Genomic DNA, 19,188 nt, shown 5'->3' with positions numbered 1-19,188 from the left:
TCCCTCAGCATGGTGCCAAGTGACTGAACAACAATACACTATCTGCCAAGTCTGTTGCCCAACACTTATATCGACAATTGTAACATATGGTGTTTTCTGTTGTCCAAAACCCATCTTTGGCAATACCACACGAGATGACACAATGCATCAAAACTCATTTACCTAGTTTGGGGCATATGAAGTGGACAAAACTTTGGATGTGAGTAATACCCATGAACTTTGTGACATCATATGCAATCCTGTTTCAACATTAGTACATCAGGTTACTCAAGAACAACAACCATTCAAAACAGAAACATTCTGATCTTCAAACCAACAAACTGGTGCAGACAAATGGAACTGCAGTGAAATTAGTATGGAAGGTTATTTGACATGGGTGAAAGAGAAAATCAACATTTTCCTTCCCCACCTCACGGAATGTATAGTATGTGTCTGGTTCACAGGTGCTACATCCAATCCAAGAAAAATCTTTTACCGACTCTGACATACACTGAAGCGCCAAAGAAACTGGTATGGCATGCATATTCAAATACAGAGATATGTAAATAGACAGAATATGGCACTGCGATCGGCAATGCCTACATAAGACAAGTGTCTGGTGCAGTTGTTTGATCAGTTTCTACTGTTCCCATGGCAGGTTATCAAGATTTAAGTGAGTTTGAATGTGGTGTTATAGTTGGTGCATGAGCGACGGGACACATCATCTCTGAGGTAGCGATGAAGTGGATTTATTCATACAACCATTTTCACGAGTGTGCCCTGAATATCAGGAATCTGGTAAAACATCAAGACTCAGACATCGCTGCGGCCGGAGAAAGATCCTGCAAGAACGGGACTGACAACTGAAGAGAATTGTTCAACGTGACAGAAGTGCAACCCTTCCACAAATTGCTGCAGATTTCAATGCTGGGCCATCAGCAAGTGTCAGCGTGCAACCCATTCAACAAAACATAATTGATATGAGTTTTCAGAGCCGAAGGCCCATTCGTGAACCCTTAGTGACTGCCTGCCACGATGCTTTACACCCCACGTGGGTCCGTGAACACCAACATTGGACTGTTGATGACTACAAACATGTTACCTGGTCAGATGAGTCTCATTTCAAATTGTATGTGGATGGATATGTGTGGGTACAGAAACAACCTCATAAATCCATGGACCCTGTATGTCAGCAGGGGACTGCTCAAGCTGGTGGAGGCTCTGTAATGGTGTGGGGTATGTGTAGTTGGAGTGATATGGGATTCCTGATACATTTAGCTACAACTCTGAGAAGTGGCATGTACATAAGCATCCTGTCTAATCACCTGCATTCATTCATGTCCATTGTGCATTCTGACAGACTTGAGCAATTCCAGCAGGACAATGCGACACACCCCACATCCAGAATTGCTACAGAGTGGCTCCAGGAACACTCTTCTGAGTTTAAATGCTTCCTATGGCCACCAGAATCCCCAGACATGAACATTATTGAGCATATCTGGGATGCTTTGTAATGTGCTTTTCAGAAGAGATCTCCACCCCCTTGTAGTGTTATTGATAGGATTCATGGTGTCAGTTCCTTCCAGCACTACTTTAGACATTAGTTAAGTTCATGACATGTTGTACTGCAGCACTTCAGCGTGCTTGCGGGGGCCGTACACAATGTTAGGCAGGTGTAAGAGTTTCTTTCGCTCTTCAGTGTAAGTAGACTGTGGTATGATGAATCCAAAATCCTCATGAGCTATTGATTTATGAGGAACAGTATTATAAGAATATAGACATCACCCCACACAGAAAAGTGTCCAAAACACACACAAATCAACACTAAGGTCAAGCAATCCTTTAAGCAATGCAAGAAAATTGCTCGGAAATTGTTTTAGGCCTTTCTCAATTGCAGTGCTAATATGAGAGAATATGGTGTAAAGGTAAGGTTTTAGATACAGGAAGCACTCTCACAACTTCAGAGGCATAGTCACATACAGAATAGAAAATGTAAGAGAATACAATTATGTCTCAAGCACTGAAGGAATTTAATGTTAACTCAGTGTAGAGGATCAAATTTTGTGCATCGCTATTATTATTAAGGATTTTAACTGACAATAGAGCAAATCACCAACACCGCCCATGTCATTGACACTATTTTTTACAAATGATAGTACATGCATTATCAGAGGAATTAAAACACCTGAAATGTCTCCTCGATGAAATGTGGCGCACAGAATTACTCACAATGATGTGAGTTTGACAAATAATTATGCCCATACTGACGTAGGGAAAAGAGCCCTGTTAAACTGATATCCAAATTTTCCCAAGCTACAGCATCATAAAAATTCTAGAATGGATTGTTAAAACAAATCTGTAATCATTGCTGGAACATGAATACTTGGTGCCCATCATCTAAAAGAACTTCAGAAAAGGAAAGGGGACTTAAAATAGACTTGTAGTTTAACCCTCAATTGGATACATGAATTTTACATATGTGTGCTTCAGATAATGAAATGGTGTATTACAACTTACTGTAATTATACGAGGGCAGTTCAATAAGTAATGCAACACATTTTTTTTTCTCGGCCAATTTTGGTTGAAAAAACCGGAAATTTCTTGTGGAATATTTTCAAACATTCCCGCTTCGTCTTGTATAGTTTCATTGACTTCCGACAGGTGGCAGCGCTGTACGGAGCTGTTAAAATGGCGTCTGTAACGGATGTGCGTTGCAAACAACGGGCAGTGATTGAGTTTCTTTTGGCGGAAAACCAGGGCATCTCAGATATTCATAGGCGCTTGCAGAATGTCTACGGTGATCTGGCAGTGGACAAAAGCACGGTGAGTCATTGGGCAAACCGTGTGTCATCATCGCCGCAAGGTCAAGCAAGACTGTCTGATCTCCCGCGTGCGGGCCGGCCGTGCACAGCTGTGACTCCTGCAATGGCGGAGCGTGCGAACACACTCGTTCGAGATGATCGACGGATCACCATCAAACAACTCAGTGCTCAACTTGATATCTCTGTTGGTAGTGCTGTCAGAATTGTTCACCAGTTGGGATATTCAAAGGTTTGTTCCCGCTGGGTCCCTCGTTGTCTAACCGATCACCATAAAGAGCAAAGGAGAACCATCCGTGCGGAATTGCTTGCTCGTCATGTGTCAAAGATTGTTACAGGCGATGAAACATGGGTTCATCACTTCGAACGCCACACCCACTCCCCTACCAAGAAAAAGTTCAAAGCCATACCCTCAGCCGGTAAAGTCATGGTTACAGTCTTCTGGGACGCTGAAGGGGTTATTCTGTTCGATGTCCTTCCCCATGGTCAAACGATCAACTCTGAAGTGTATTGTGCTACTCTTCAGAAATTGAAGAAACGACTTCAGCGTGTTCGTAGGCACAAAAATCTGAACAAACTTCTCCTTCTTCATGACAACGCAAGACCTCACACAAGTTTTCGCACCCGAGAGGAGCTCACAAAACTTCAGTGGACTGTTCTTCCTCATGCACCCTACAGCCCCGATCTCGCACCGTCGGATTTCCGTATGTTTGGCCCAATGAAGGACGCAATCCGTGGGAGGCACTACGCGGATGATGAAGTAGTTATTGATGCAGTACGACGTTGGCTCCGACATCGACCAGTGGAATGGTACCGTGCAGGCATACAGGCCCTCATTTCAAGGTGGCGTAAGGCCGTAGCATTGAATGGAGATTACGTTGAAAAATAGTGTTGTGTAGCTAAAAGATTGGGGAATAACCTGGCGTATTTCAATGCTGAATGAAACAACCCCTGTTTCAGAAAAAAAATGTGTTGCATTACTTATTGAACTGCCCTCGTACATTGTACATTTCAAAATTTATATTACTATTGTTTATTGCAAGTTAAACAAATGTCCACTCTACGTTCATAGCAAACAGGCATAAAACGCTTATTACAGGAATTTTTTATTTTCTTGTCTTTACTCTGCTACACATGAAACAACCAGAAGATTTTGATTTGTTTTGGTGATAGTCCATGTACTGCAGTTTCCTTATTTAATTTCAAGATGCTTTCTATGCCAGTTTGGAGTTCCAAACACAAGTTTTTTGATAAGCAATTTAGCACATGTCGGCGAGCTAATTATAAGCCAGTTTCTTTCAAAAATATTTTTCTGATGGTCTTATTCATGTTTTGGCAATGTTAAATAACACCCATAAATTAATCATATATGAAGGTAGTATCTGTTCCTGCCCCCCCATGAACCATGGACCTTGCCGTTGGTGGGGAGGCTTGCGTGCCTCAGCGATACAGATAGCCGTACCGTAGGTGCAACCACAACGGAGGGGTATCTGTTGAGAGGCCAGACAAACGTGTGGTTCCTGAAGAGGGGCAGCAGCCTTTTCAGTAGTTGCAAGGGCAACAGTCTGGATGATTGACTGATCTGGCCTTGTAACAATAACCAAAATGGCCTTGCCGTGCCGGTACTGCGAACGGCTAAAAGCAATGGGAAACTACAGCCGTAATTTTTCCCGAGGGCATGCAGCTTTACTGTATGATTACATGATGATGGCGTCCTCTTGGGTAAAATATTCCGGAGGTAAAATAGTCCCCCATTCGGATCTCCAGGCAGGGACTACTCAAGAGGATGTCGTTATCAGGAGAAAGAAAACTGGCGTTCTACGGATCAGAGCGTGGAATGTCAGATCCCTTAATCGGGCAGGTAGGCTAGAAAATTTAAAAAGGGAAATGGATAGGTTGAAGTTAGATATAGTGGGAATTAGTGAAGTTCGGTGGCAGGAGGAACAAGACTTCTGGTCAGGTGACTACAGGGTTATAAACACAAAATCAAATAGGGGTAATGCAGGAGTAGGTTTAATAATGAATAGGAAAATAGGAATGCGGGTAAGCTACTACAAACAGCATAGTGAACGCATTATTGTGGCCAAGATAGATACGAAGCCCACGCCTACTACAGTAGTACAAGTTTATATGCCAACTAGCTCTGCAGATGATGAAGAAATTGAAGAAATGTATGATGAAATAAAAGAAATTATTCAGATTGTGAAGGGAGACGAAAATTTAATAGTCATGGGTGACTGGAATTCGAGTGTAGGAAAAGGGAGAGAAGGAAACATAGTAGGTGAATATGGATTGGGGGACAGAAATGAAAGAGGAAGCCGCCTGGTGGAATTTTGCACAGAGCACAACATAATTATAACTAACACTTGGTTTAAGAATCATGAAAGAAGGTTGTATACATGGAAGAACCCTGGAGATACTAAAAGGTATCAGACAGATTATATAATGGTAAGATAGAGATTTAGGAACCAGGTTTTAAATTGTAAGACATTTCCAGGGGCAGATGTGGACTCTGACCACAATCTATTGCTTATGACCCGTAGATTAAAACTGAAGAAACTGCAAAAAGGTGGGAATTTAAGGAGATGGGACCTGGATAAACTAAAAGAACCAGAGGTTGTACAGAGATTCAGGGAGAGCATAAGGGAGCAATTGACAGGAATGGGGGAAATAAATACAGTAGAAGAAGAATGGGTAGCTTTGAGGGATGAATTAGTGAAGACAGCAGAGGAACAAGTAGGTAAGAAGACGAGGGCTAGTAGAAGTCCTTGGGTAACAGAAGAAATATTGAATTTAGTTGATGAAAGGAGAAAATATAAAAATGCAGTAAGTGAAACAGGCAAAAAGGAATACAAACGTCTCAAAAATGAGATCGACAGGAAGTGCAAAATGGCTAAGCAGGGATGGCTAGAGGACAAATGTAAGGATGTAGAGGCCTATCTCACTAGGGGTAAGATAGATTCCGCCTACAGGAAAATTAGAGACCTTTGGAGATAAGAGAACGACTTGTATGAATATCAAGAGCTCAGATGGAAACCCAGTTCTAAGCAAAGAAGGGAAAGCAGAAAGGTGGAAGGAGTATATAGAGGGTCTATACAAGGGCGATGTACTTGAGGACAATATTATGGAAATGGAAGAGGATGTAGATGAAGATGAAATGGGAGATACGATACTGCGTGAAGAGTTTGACAGAGCACTGAAAGACCTGAGTCGAAACAAGGCCCCCGGAGTAGACAATATTCCATTGGAACTACTGACGGCCGTGGGAGAGCCAGTCCTGACAAAACTCTGCCATCTGGTGAGCAAGATGTATGAAACAGGCGAAATACCCTCAGACTTCAAGAAGAATATAATAATTCCAATCCCAAAGAAAGCAGGTGTTGACAGATGTGAAAATTACCGAACTATCAGCTTAATAAGTCACAGCTGCAAAATACTAACACGAATTCTTTACAGACGAATGGAAAAACTAGTAGAAGCCAACCTCGGGGAAGATCAGTTTGGATTCCGTAGAAACACTGGAACACGTGAGGCAATACTGACCTTACGACTTATCCTAGAAGAAAGATTAAGGAAAGGCAAACCTACGTTTCTAACATTTGTAGACTTAGAGAAAGCTTTTGACAATGTTGACTGGAATACTCTCTTTCAAATTCTAAAGGTGGCAGGGGTAAAATACAGGGAGCGAAAGGCTATTTACAATTTGTACAGAAACCAGATGGCAGTTATAAGAGTCGAGGGACATGAAAGGGAAGCAGTGGTTGGGAAGGGAGTAAGACAGGGTTGTAGCCTCTCCCCGATGTTGTTCAATCTGTATATTGGGCAAGCAGTAAAGGAAACAAAAGAAAAATTTGGAGTAGGTATTAAAATCCATGGAGAAGAAATAAAAACTTTGAGGTTCGCCGATGACATTGTAATTCTGTCAGAGACAGCAAAGGACTTGGAAGAGCAGTTGAATGGAATGGACAGTGTCTTGAAAGGAGGATATAAGATGAACATCAACAAAAGCAAAACAAGGATAATGGAATGTAGTCGAATTAAGTCGGGTGATGCTGAGGGAATTAGATTAGGAAATGAGGCACTTAAAGTAGTAAAGGAGTTTTGCTATTTGGGGAGCAAAATAACTGATGATGGTCGAAGTAGAGAGGATATAAAATGTAGGCTGGCAATGGCAAGGAAAGCGTTTTTGAAGAAGAGAAATTTGTTAACATCCAGTATTGATTTAAGTGTCAGGAAGTCGTGTCTGAAAGTATTCATATGGAGTGTAGCCATGTATGGAAGTGAAACATGGACGTTAAATAGTTTGGACAAGAAGAGAATAGAAGCTTTCGAAATGTGGTGCTACAGAAGAATGCTGAAGATTAGATGGGTAGATCACATAACTAATGAGGAAGTATTGAATAGGATTGGGGAGAAGAGAAGTTTGTGGCACAACTTGACCAGAAGAAGGGATCGGTTGGTAGGACATGTTCTGAGGCATCAAGGGATCACCAATTTAGTATTGGAGGGCAGCGTGGAGGGTAAAAATCGTAGAGGGAGACCAAGAGATGAATACACTAAGCAGATTCAGAAGGATGTAGGTTGCAGTAGGTACTGGGAGATGAAAAAGCTTGCACAGGATAGAGTAGCATGGAGAGCTGCATTAAACCAGTCTCGGGACTGAAGACCACAACAACAACAACATCTGTTCCTGAAAGAGCAGATACCATTGATGACCGTGCAGCTTCTGTAGAATGAAATGATAATTAAATTGACACCCTAGCTGCTAACAGGTGTTGATATACATCATTGGGGACATGTTGAAATGTGTGCCCCGACCGGGACTCGAACCCAGGATCCCCTGCTTCCATGGCAGATGCACTATCCACTGAGCCACCCAGGGCACAGAGGATAGTGTGCCTGCAGGGACTTATCCCTTGCACGCTCCCCATGAGACCCACACTCCCAACATGTCCACACCACTACATTTGTAGTGCGCCCAATAGATGTTTGCCCATCACACTCATTTCTCGTTTCAGAAGAACCTACCAAGTCTTATACAAGTTGGGCCATAGCGTGTGCATTCGCACAAGAAGGTCAATGGCCAGGTAGCCATATTTTAACTATATATGAAAGTAGTATCTGTCCTGAAAGAACAGATAATCTTGATGACCGTGCAGCTTCTTTAGAATTCTGAATGCAAATTGAGATTATAAAACCTCAATTTTCCTGTTTGGTAAAAATGAAACAGGGGTCTGACAACAATTGTAAATTTGTATTTTTTTATACATTTCATCCACCAATGGGACTGAAGTAAAATAATTATCCATTGTTAGGTGTACCAGTTTTAGATCATCTTCCGTAAATGGAAGTAGATAATTTTTTAACAATTTGACTGGCTTATGTTTATGGCTTGGAGAGCCGCGATTATGAATGTAAGGTTATGCACTTACAGTATAGAAGTTCTACTGTCTAACATGGTATTAATTTTAATGCTGTCCTTAACAAGCCTGCATGCTGTGTAAATGATAAATGGGCAGTGTTCTCACAAACCAAATAGCTGCTCATCAGTTGTGCAGTAGGTGTGAGGGAGTAACTCTGGGTACAGTTGTCTATAAGTGCTTCCCAAACTTTGCGAATTGGAGGAAACTCATCTTTATTACTTAAGGCTTTGTCATTAAAATGAAGGCATGGAAGTAAAAATTTAATTTGGGGTTTGCTCATAATAGCTCTATATATATTTTGGCTCTTCTTTGGAAAACATGTCACTCATAGAAAAGTGAGAATCTTTTCTAACACCAATGATATGCAGGAGGCCTTAATGCAAGTATCTCATTGAAATCTGTGTCACTTACATACCTTGTATCTTGTCCACAACTCAGTTTTTACCCTCAGCTTTCTTGTTTTGTATAAAATGTTTTTTATTATTTCTTAAGCAAATAAGGCTTTCCATGCATCTACCTCCTGACCTCCTGATTTACATTTGTTGCTTGCCCACAAGCTCCAGGCATTCTCAAAACTATATTAAGACAGGTAGTTTTGGTTGAAGGATGTTCTAATGTACTCCATTGACAACCGTTGTGACCGGTAATAATATTATTTTTTACCTGGCTTACTTATTCATCAGTTGGATTATCATAAGATATTTCATCATTGTGCTCTGATAAAATTTCAACATTATCCTCAACTTCACTCACAATTTCATCCTCTTCTGATTAATATTTGGCTAATCCTTGTTGAATAGTATTTTTGAAGTCATCATCTATTGTATTTTCTGTTCTTTTGCTCGCCATAACTGGAAGAAAAAGAATGCACTATAGTTTTTTCTACAATAATACGTGTATGCAGTAGTATTTGATTACCTCAATATACCTTTTTCACACCTTCATGTTGGAACAGTGAGATTGTACATGTGTTTAGCTGTAAGCTTGTAATCTCACGGGAGAATAGCAAGCCTACCAAGCACTACCAGCCGAACAAGAAAAACTTTTCTGTGGAAGTGATATTGTGTGGGGTAACAGGTTACACCTGTATCCTTTGGAGGTCAACAACTGAAACCTTGACCATGTACAACTTCCATACTGTAGACTCCTTCACCATTCACTTGTGTGTGAAATGTACTAAGTTACATACTGTTTCATAAGCTTTGTGTTCTTAGAATTCCAGATATCCAGTATCATGAGGCCAGCTCATGGTACTACAATCTTCACATATGACTGCTAAGAAGTAGGCTACCGGTATTACTTTCCAAGTTCCAGTAGCATCTTGCTTTACAGATTAAGTTGGGATACTGTACTACAACAGTAATCTTGACTGCATGATTCTTGGGACTATTAGCTGGTATGGTATGCCAACATCAAATGTCTTCTCTCAGGTCTAGAACACACAACAAACATTCTTATCGGCACAAACATGTTTTCACACAGTACCACCACAATGCTCATTTACACAGACGTATGGTCCATACAGTACCACAATGCTCACCCTATATTGATTGCTAATAAGGCTCCAACTACATAAAGGTGCAATCTTTTGCTACAGTAACATCAAATTAGGACCCATAAAAATAAAAAAAATGATAGTAACACTGCATTGCAATCTGCATTGGAGCGATCTCTTCACTACTGACTAATGCTCTATCGTAAGTAGTGGGAATGAGACTCTACATTTTGTCAGTTCATGGCAAATAAGTTTATGTTGCACTGAACCTGAGTTCTGGAGCTCCCAGACATTCTAAAATAAACTAAGCTTCAGGAATTCCTTTGGACCATTTACTGTTTCACTATTGAAACAAAAAGCAAACCAGTGAATAGGAACTGTTACTTAACAGAAATACTTCCTTAATATCCAGTTAACAGGAAGAACCAGAACTTCAGAATGAACTTTTATAAGCTACAGTGAAACCTCTTTATAACATTCCTCCATATAACGTTTTCCTCTATGTTACATCCATTTTATTCGGTCCCGACTAACTGCCCATATAGACTTTGTTAAATTTTCCTCTTTACTGCGTTTCCTCTATATTACAATTTCCTCCATGTAACACTCGTATTTTTGGAACCCTGGTCAATTATTTACCTCTTTATAACATTTAAGTGACTGAATGTAGTCGCATCATTTTCCGTTCTGTGGATTCACAGTTGGCACCGGCTTGGAAAGCGGCAGAACCTGGTCATGTGATACGTGATGCACATTCTGCTTGTGCTGCTGTTTGTGGACAGATGTGTGGCACATCCACCAGACATATCCTTTCTGAGAAATGTGAAAGTATTTAACAGGCAATGAATTTAATTATGTACTTGTGGAGGGAAGTCAGTGCTGAAACTATTAAAAACTGTTTCACAAAAACGGGATTCTGTGAAAATGAGATGGCAGCTCCTGTGAAAGATGTTGCAAGTGATTTGCAAGAGTTTCCGGAATTAATAGGCTGTGATTCTGTCACTTTTGAGGACTTGGTGGTTGTGGATGACAAGGTGGCAACCACAGGAGTACAAAGTATTGAGGAGCTGACTGCAGAGAGAAGCTTGGAGAATAATAGTGTAGTGAAAGTGACAGTGACAAGGAAGATGACCCTTTGCCCTCATATACTAAGGCAGCTGAAGGCTTTGAAACATTCAGGAGATACATGATGGCCCACAGACTTGAGGACGGAACAGTAGATCAACTTGTTCATTTGGCCATAGAGTTTAGGAGAAATAGAAAACAAACATGCTCACTTGAATATTTTAAAAATCATAGGTATGTGATTTTCAGATTGTAGGTTCCTAGAGTTTTGTGCAAATTTAAGTTCCATTTCATAATTTAATTATTAAAGTAATTTTTTTGTAACTAATTCTTTTTTAATCTGTACCATTTACTGTGTTTTTATGTAATATGTTCAGTATATCATAAACAAAATTTGGCTCATATTCTATAATTGGGTCAACTGAAGAACGGGATACCACCTGTCAGCTTTGGACAATGATGTCATATCTTAAGAATCTGTTATAACTTTTTACAGTACAAACTGATCCATTTCCTTTCACCCATCCACCTACCGGACCCCATGTTTTAATTACAAAAAACTAATCATTTGATACATTGATAATTTGCAATGAATATCATATTACAGTGTTTTGAAAATTTAAAATGTCATCTATGGCACCATTTGTCAAAGCTGATTAGTGGTATCCCAATTTCAGTAATGCCCTATAATTATTATTTGGAAGCCTTCCTCTTTATAGTGTTTTCCTCTATACAGTGTTCAGAATTTGTGGTCCCTTGAAAAACGTTATATAGAGGTTTCACTGTATTCACTTTGTGTGACACCCATGACTTGCATTCCCATCCTGGCTACCACTTTAGGTGTTTTTGGTACTTTGAGTAGCTCAGCTGTATATGACAAAGAGCCACTGACGTACAAAAAGTGGAGGTCAGTTTTCCATTCTTTGTCTGGTGCACCGTACTAACCTGTCTGAGTTTCATGGTAATGAAAAGTGAAAGTGTCATTCTGCATAAAAAATTCTAAATCATGATTGATTTTTCCATCACTGCTTGGTATAGGACAACTTCATGTGTATAAATAAAAAGTACAAAAATATAAATGTTTTACAGTATTAATGTATTTAGTTAATTGTTTTCTTAGTTTACAAGAGAATCATCTTGTAAATTGAAAACTGGTTAATTAAATAATGCTGTAGAATGTCCACATTTTTGTGCTTTTCATTTGTAAATCCAAATCATGATTCCAGTGAAAGAGCGACAGTCTTGACACACTGCACGAGTGATAGTACTGTTACAGAGAGAAAACTTTTATATTTACAAAAAATATTTTTGATTGATTAGTCACTTTTTCAGAAATTTTATTCTACTTCTTTATTGTGCAACATTACAAGAGTTCACATCATTAGGTCATTATGTAATGATGAAACACACTTTTTTTTTTGCAAATAAAGATCTTGTAACAAAAATCAAAGTCTGTAAGTGGTTTTATTTGCCTTTTGTTTCAGCACTGTTGTTCAACACTACTCATTTGTTCTTACAAGCATAGACTCAAAATGGACATTTGGCTTTTGTCGTCATGATCCAAAAACAGAGACTGCACTTGTGATATTAAGCTTTTTACCATGGCATGAATCATTTTATAAGTGAGTATTGTAATTTATGTTTTGTTAAATATAATATCAAGTGTGACAATAGCAAGTGTGCTGTGGATGATTAGACCACTTTAATACTGTGTTGATTTCATCTTCTACTGTAGAACAAAATAGCTATATACTTTCCCATATGCCAGCAATAACCTAAACACTGCAAAATCTCAGTACATTAAGCTGCTATCTTGAACCATGTTATCATTGTCATTTGAATCTGTTTTTTAATGTAAGTTTTACTGTCACCAGTTACAGAATTAGGCTTAGGGACTGCTGAACCAGTGGTTTTTTATGCCTGGCTGAGAAGCATGACAGTCAATACTGTTTTAGGCTTAATGATGCCTGTAGGCAACTCTAATATAGAAAAATTGGTGTGTGTGTGTGTGTGTGTGTGTGTGTGTGTGTGTGTGTGTGTGTGAGTGAGTGAGTGAGTGAGTGAGTGTGTGTGTGTGTGTGAGAGAGAGAGAGAGAGAGAGAGAGAGAGAGTAAAATGATGAAAAAACTGGGGTGGAATGACAACATGAAAAGAATGAATTCCTATTCATCACCGAGAGGAGGCATTGAGGTAGACAGGAACAATGAAAAAAAGAAAACCTGCTAGATGTTATTAGCTAACAGACTAAGCCTTTCATAGGATGTAAACACCACACACACACACACACACACACACACACACACACACACACACACACACACAATGTCTCAATGTACAGTCAGGCCTTAGTGCCCAGAAATAACAGTGGCATTGTGTGTGTGTGTGTGTGTGTGTGTGTGTGTGTGTGTGTGTGTGTGTGTGTGTTTTCTCTACATGCACGAAGTCTGATAGCTAATAATGTATAACTGTCTCTTTTTCAGTATGCCTGTCTACCACTCAATGCCTCCTCCTATGTGGTGAGAAGTGAGGAACAACCTGTCGTCTGTGTATGTTCTCCCCCCCCCCCCTTCCCCACTCCCCCCCTTAAAAACACACACACACACACACACACACACACACACACACACACACACGGAGCTTATGTTGTGATGATCCTTTCTGTATCAAGTATTTATAGAATTGTATTTGCTCAGTCTACACGTCATTAACAAAATGATGAAAGCACATGTAAAACATTACTGTTATTGTACTGAATTATCTTTAGCTGGTGTACTAATTTGGTTGTACAAAAGCAGATGCCTACATTAGCAAATCATGGGTGGTGGCAATGGTGGTTGGGGCCAGGTGAGGTGAGGTGAGGTGAGGTGAGGTGGGGGAGGGGGAATGGGAATGGGATGGGGGAGTGACAAAAGAATGTACTGGTTTGTCAGGACTGGAACAAACAACAGGCATGGGTCATCATCATCTTGTTCATAATTACTTGTCAGTTAATGGTTGGAATACACATCCAGACACACAAACTTCTTTAAGCATGTATCAGAGGGAACACACAGAAAACACTGTGCAATGAAAAAGTATAACTTGCAAATGAATTTCTGCAAAAACATATATTGTGTTTGTGTGTGCATTTCCACAATGGATGAGAAAAGAACTGAGTATGACAAACTACCAGTATACTATAATTTTATGAGGGTCCTATGGAACTCAAAATATAGAGTAATTAAGAACTGAATAAAAGTACCCACTGATGGTGGCGTAAAGATGCTGAAACTTGTTTGGCCATTTATAAACAACAGTTGTTTGCATAATAAGTGGACCTGAAAATCAGTTCTTTTTATCAGCAAACATGGCTACTGCTTGAGCTTCAAAACCAAATTAAGAATAGGTATTCTAAAGGTTCAAATATGTGTCACTGGGGAAGTATCGAGTAAAAAAATATTCCTAGGTTTGCCCCCATGAGTCATTTGCGAACCTTAGTAGTTGATGGAAGTAGCTGTACGTTGAATGGCCTTGCTAAGTACTAACAGTTTTCTTGCGTCAGCCAATACTTTCGACCTGAACCAGCAGATAACACTGTGGTCATTATGTCAGGATAACTGTAAACAAATGCAGATGTATTATGATGTTACAAGATACAGAAATGTAATATTAATTGAAATAGTGTAAATTTATTGATGTGTTCATTAATGATGTATTGAATTTTATGGTTGATAGTGACCAGAAACTAGTGAATATATGAAACTTCCTGGCAGATTAAAACTGTGTGCCCGACCGAGACTCGAACTTGGGATCTTTGCCTTTCGCGGGCAAGTGCTCTACCAACTGAGCTACCGAAGCACGACTCACGCCCGGCCCTCACAGCTTTACTTCTGCCAGTATCTCGTCTCCTACCTTCCAAACTTTACAGAAGCTCTCCTGTGAACCTTGCAGAACTAGCACTCCTGAAAGAAAGGATATTGCGGAGACATGGCTTAGCCACAGCCTGGGGGATGTTTCCAGAATGAGATTTTCACTCTGCAGCGGAGTGTGCGCTGATATGAAACTTCCTGGCAGATTAAAGCTGTTTTAATCAACAACAAGGAAAGTGAGAGGTCAAACAACAGATTTTTAAGATACAGGAGTGGAGAACTATCCTAGTATCGGAATCTGCTGTTTCTTGTAGCTAACCAACTTCCATGAAACCTGTGTGAGTGGATGGGAGCCCAAATCCACATACAGCTGTGCGTTTACTAAAGTCGTTGCAGCTCCTGTGTCCATCTGCATTTTTAGCGGTTTATTAAATACACATAAGTCAGTAAACAATTTGTTTGGGGAAACAGTCATTGTAGAGGTTGAGTTTATGAGTCATTGTAGAGGTTGAGTTTATGAGTCATTGTAGAGGTTGAGTTTATGAGTCATTGTAGAGGTTGAGTTTATGAGTCATTGTAGAGGTTGAGTTTATGAGTCATTGTAGAGGTTGAGTTTATGAGTCATTGTAGAGGTTGAGTTTATGAGTCATTGTAGAGGTTGAGTTTATGAGTCATTGTAGAGGTTGAGTTTATGAGTCATTGTAGAGGTTGAGTTTATGTCCATTGGTACTACTGTGTCTTCCACGTTTCAAGAGGTGTTACAGCCTGATGCAATGTGGCCTTCCTTTTGACACTTCTTGCAAACCACCCAACACTTAGGGCATGGAGCATGCTCATGTTGAATGAAGCAGTAAGGGCAAAATGGAAGGGAAGCACGCAACTGTTGCTGTGATGTGGCCCGTTGCTACTGTGGCTGTAATTGACGCTGCCCAATGTGACGCTGAGTTGAAGGTTGTACTGCTGCAATGGCTTCCTTGTTACCCTGTGGACTTGCAGCATGCCTAATAGACTGATTGAGCAACTTCGGATAACTCTCCCCGCACAGTAATCTGATCACCTGTGGTCCGTGACATTTCAAAGGACTGTGCTGAATTGAGCACATCCGTAAGCATTGGATTCTTACATTGAAGTTCTTATTTGTGGACTTCCCTATCTGGGTCCAGACGAATAACAACAACATGCACCATGTGATCAGCGTAGGATTTGTGATGGGTACTAATGACAAATTTATGATGATGGCTCAACCCATGTAGTTCTGCAGCCCAGGCTTTGTAAGATTGATTTGGGTATTCCTGGAAATGGTAAAATTCTACACATGTCACAATGACGTGCAGTCTGCCACAGGTTGAGAGAAGCTTGAAAATTTCATCAAGTGATAAGCTGGTCGGTTCTTGCAAAGGCACAAGTTGACACAACAACTGATAAATGCATTGTAAAAGCCAGGAAAGGAAGAAAGCCCTCCTAAGGTTTGCATTGACCATGCAAAAAACCTGGAAATGTTGGTCTCACAGTCTCTTGTAGGAGTCCCAATCTTTGGATGGTTCATCATATGCCAGAAAGGGTGTCAGTTGCACTGACTGGAGAGTAATCTGCCGCGATCATACAGACAACACCTAATTGAGAGTGGTGGCGAGATCCTGCTGCTGTGCTGTGAAAGCGTGCTGCTGGGCAGTGAGACACTGGAGTATTTCTTCTATTGAGATGTTTGTTGGGCGATTTATCACCGACACTAAAATGTGGAGAAAATGTAACCCTCACTCATCACCAAGTTTGTTACAGCAGGAACAAACACATTTTATCGAACATAGTACTTTTTAGAGCAAATGAGATATAGGTTGTGCGTGGCACTGAACACATTGACTAGACAACAGTAATACAGTGTAAAGAATAGGCCAAGCACTCGTTTGTGGTCGTGTAAATAATGCTGTTTCTTTGGCAGCTCACCAGAGTGTACGAGGGAGCTGGCGCAGGTGTCCTCTATAAGCACGCCTGTAACTGTATGGACATGCGTATCTGGAATCGCACATGTCATGAGTGAAGGTACAAGGATGGTCCCATAAGCACCCAGCCTGACTGAGAGATGGCAGTCATTGTTGAAAAATATCTCTGGATTAGAAAGTATATGATCTGTGAAGCATAAGTTTCAAGTGTGAAGACGCCACATTGTTTAGTATTTGTTTGGCAGCCATCAATAGTGAAAATTGTGAATGAACTTGTGAAAATGGTGGAAATTGGTCATTGTTATGTGACACAATACTTTTTTGAAAGGCCTCAGCACAACCAATTTTAAAGCTGAGCCATAGTCTACTCCTTTGTTGACAACAGCAAAATACTGGGTAGCTGAGTTTAAACGAGGCCGTACGAGCTGCCAAGACACATTGCAGTGGTCGACCAAATGAGGTGACGACTCCAGAAATGTTGAAGAAAATCCACAAAAAGGTGCTGGATGATTGTCAACGAGAAAACTTTGTGCAAGGTTTGTGCTGTGTTTGCTCACACTTGAGCAAAAACGGTGTTGTGAAAATGTTTCAATTGAGTGTTTAGCGAAGTTTCGCTGCAACAAAGCTAATTTTTTGTGCCGTTTCATAACCATAGATGAAACGTGGGTCAACCACTTCACTCCTGACTCAAAAGAACAATCAAAACAATAGACACAAATTGGAGAACCGATTCCAAAGAAGGCAAAGACCGTTTCATCTGCAGGCAAGGTGATGGCTTCGGTTTTTTGGAGGGTGCACGTGGGATAATTTTCATTGACTACCTCGAAAAAGGATATACCATCAGTTAGTATTATGTGGACTTATTGCAATGTTTGGGCGAAGAAATCAAACAAAAACAGCTGCAAGAAAGAAGAAAGTGTTGTTTCTTCAGGAAAATGTACCAGCTCACAAGTCCATTATTGCAAAGGCCAAAATTAATGAATTTAAGTTTGAATTGCTACCTCGGTGACCCTACTCGCCAGATTTAGCCCCCTCAGATTATTTTCTGTTCCCAAATTTGAAAAAATGGCTTGGTTGTCAAAGATTTTCAACAAATCAAGATGTGATGTCTGCAGTTAATTGCCATTTTAGGAGTTGGACAGTTCTCATTATAAAAAGGGTATCAAACTTATTGAACATCTCTGGGAAAAGTACACTCCTGGAAATTGAAATAAGAACACAGTGAATTCATTGTCCCAGGAAGGGGAAACTTTATTGACACATTTCTGGGGTCAGATACATCACATGATCACACTGACAGAACCATAGGCACATAGACACAGGCAACAGAGCATGCACAATGTCGGCATTAGTACAGTGTATATCCACCTTTCGCAGCAATGCAGGCTGCTATTCTCCCATGGAGACGATCGTAGAGATGCTGGATGTAGTCCTGTGGAACGGCTTGCCATGCCATTTCCACCTGGAGCCTCAGTTGGACCAGCGTTCGTGCTGGACGTGCAGACCGCGTGAGACGACGCTTCATCCAGTCCCAAACATGCTCAATGGGGGACAGATCCGGAGATCTTGCTGGCCAGGGTAGTTGACTTACACCTTCTAGAGCGCGTTGGGTGGCACGGGATACATGCGGACTTGCATTGTCCTGTTGGAACAGCAAGTTCCCTTGCCGGTCTAGGAATGGTAGAACGATGGGTTCGATGACGGTTTGGATGTACTGTGCACTATTCAGTGTCCCCTCGACGATCACCAGTGGTGTACGGCCAGTGTAGAAGATCGCTCTCCACACCATGATGCCAGATGCTGGCCCTGTGTGCCTCGGTCGTATGCAGTCCTGATTGTGGCGCTCACCTGCACGGCGCCAAACACGCATACGACCATCATTGGCACCAAGGCAGAAGCGACTCTCATCGCTGAAGACGACACGTCTCCATTCGTCCCTCCATTCACGCCTGTCGCGACACCACTGGAGGCGGGCTGCACGATGTTGGGGCGTGAGCGGAAGACGGCCTAACGGTGTGCGGGACCGTAGCCCAGCTTCATGGAGACGGTTGCGAATGGTCCTCGCCGATACCCCAGGAGCAACAGTGTCCCTAATTTGCTGGGAAGTGGCGGTGCGGTCCCCTACGGCACTGCGTAGGATCCTACGGTCTTGGCGTGCATCCGTGCGTCGCTGCGGTCCGGTCCCAGGTCGACGGGCACTTGCACCTTCCGCCGACCACTGGTGACAACATCGATGTACTGTGGAGACCTCACGCCCCATGTGTTGAGCAATTCGGCGGTACGTCCACCCGGCCTCCCGCATGCCCACTGTACGCCCTCGCTCAAAGTCCGTCAACTGCACATACGGTCACGTCCACGCTGTCGCGGTATGCTACCAGTGTTAAAGACTGCGATGGAGCTCCGTATGCCACGGCAAACTGGCTGACACTGACGGCGGCGGTGCACAAATGCTGCGCAGCTAGCGCCATTCGACGGCCAACACCGCGGTTCCTGGTGTGTCCGCTGTGCCGTGCGTGTTATCATTGCTTGTACAGCCCTCTCGCAGTGTCCGGAGCAAGTATGGTGGGTCTGACACACCGGTGTCAATGTGTTCTTTTTTCCATTTCCAGGAGTGTATAT

The 19,188-nt window shown here is 41.4% G+C and overlaps 1 protein-coding gene across 3 annotated transcripts in view; it reads left to right on the top strand.

Annotated features, from left to right (window-relative positions):
- Positions 1 to 19,188, top strand: part of LOC124794914 (DENN domain-containing protein 1A-like) — a 313,331-nt gene that overhangs the window by 45,565 nt on the left and 248,578 nt on the right. For all 3 annotated transcript variants that reach the window (XR_007016626.1, XM_047258616.1, XM_047258615.1), the window contains exon 3: positions 12,266 to 12,403. Coding sequence is in view for 2 of the 3 variants with exons in the window: in XM_047258616.1 (XP_047114572.1) it covers positions 12,266 to 12,403 (138 nt within the window). In the remaining variant the exon portion in view is untranslated. The remainder of the gene's footprint in view (positions 1 to 12,265; positions 12,404 to 19,188) is intronic.

The sequence above is a fragment of the Schistocerca piceifrons genome, chromosome 4 (assembly GCF_021461385.2).
Source record: "Schistocerca piceifrons isolate TAMUIC-IGC-003096 chromosome 4, iqSchPice1.1, whole genome shotgun sequence".
Lineage (NCBI taxonomy): Eukaryota > Metazoa > Arthropoda > Insecta > Orthoptera > Acrididae > Schistocerca > Schistocerca piceifrons.
Note: the sequence above shows the minus strand (reverse complement) of the source record. Positions and strands in the feature narration are given on the sequence as shown.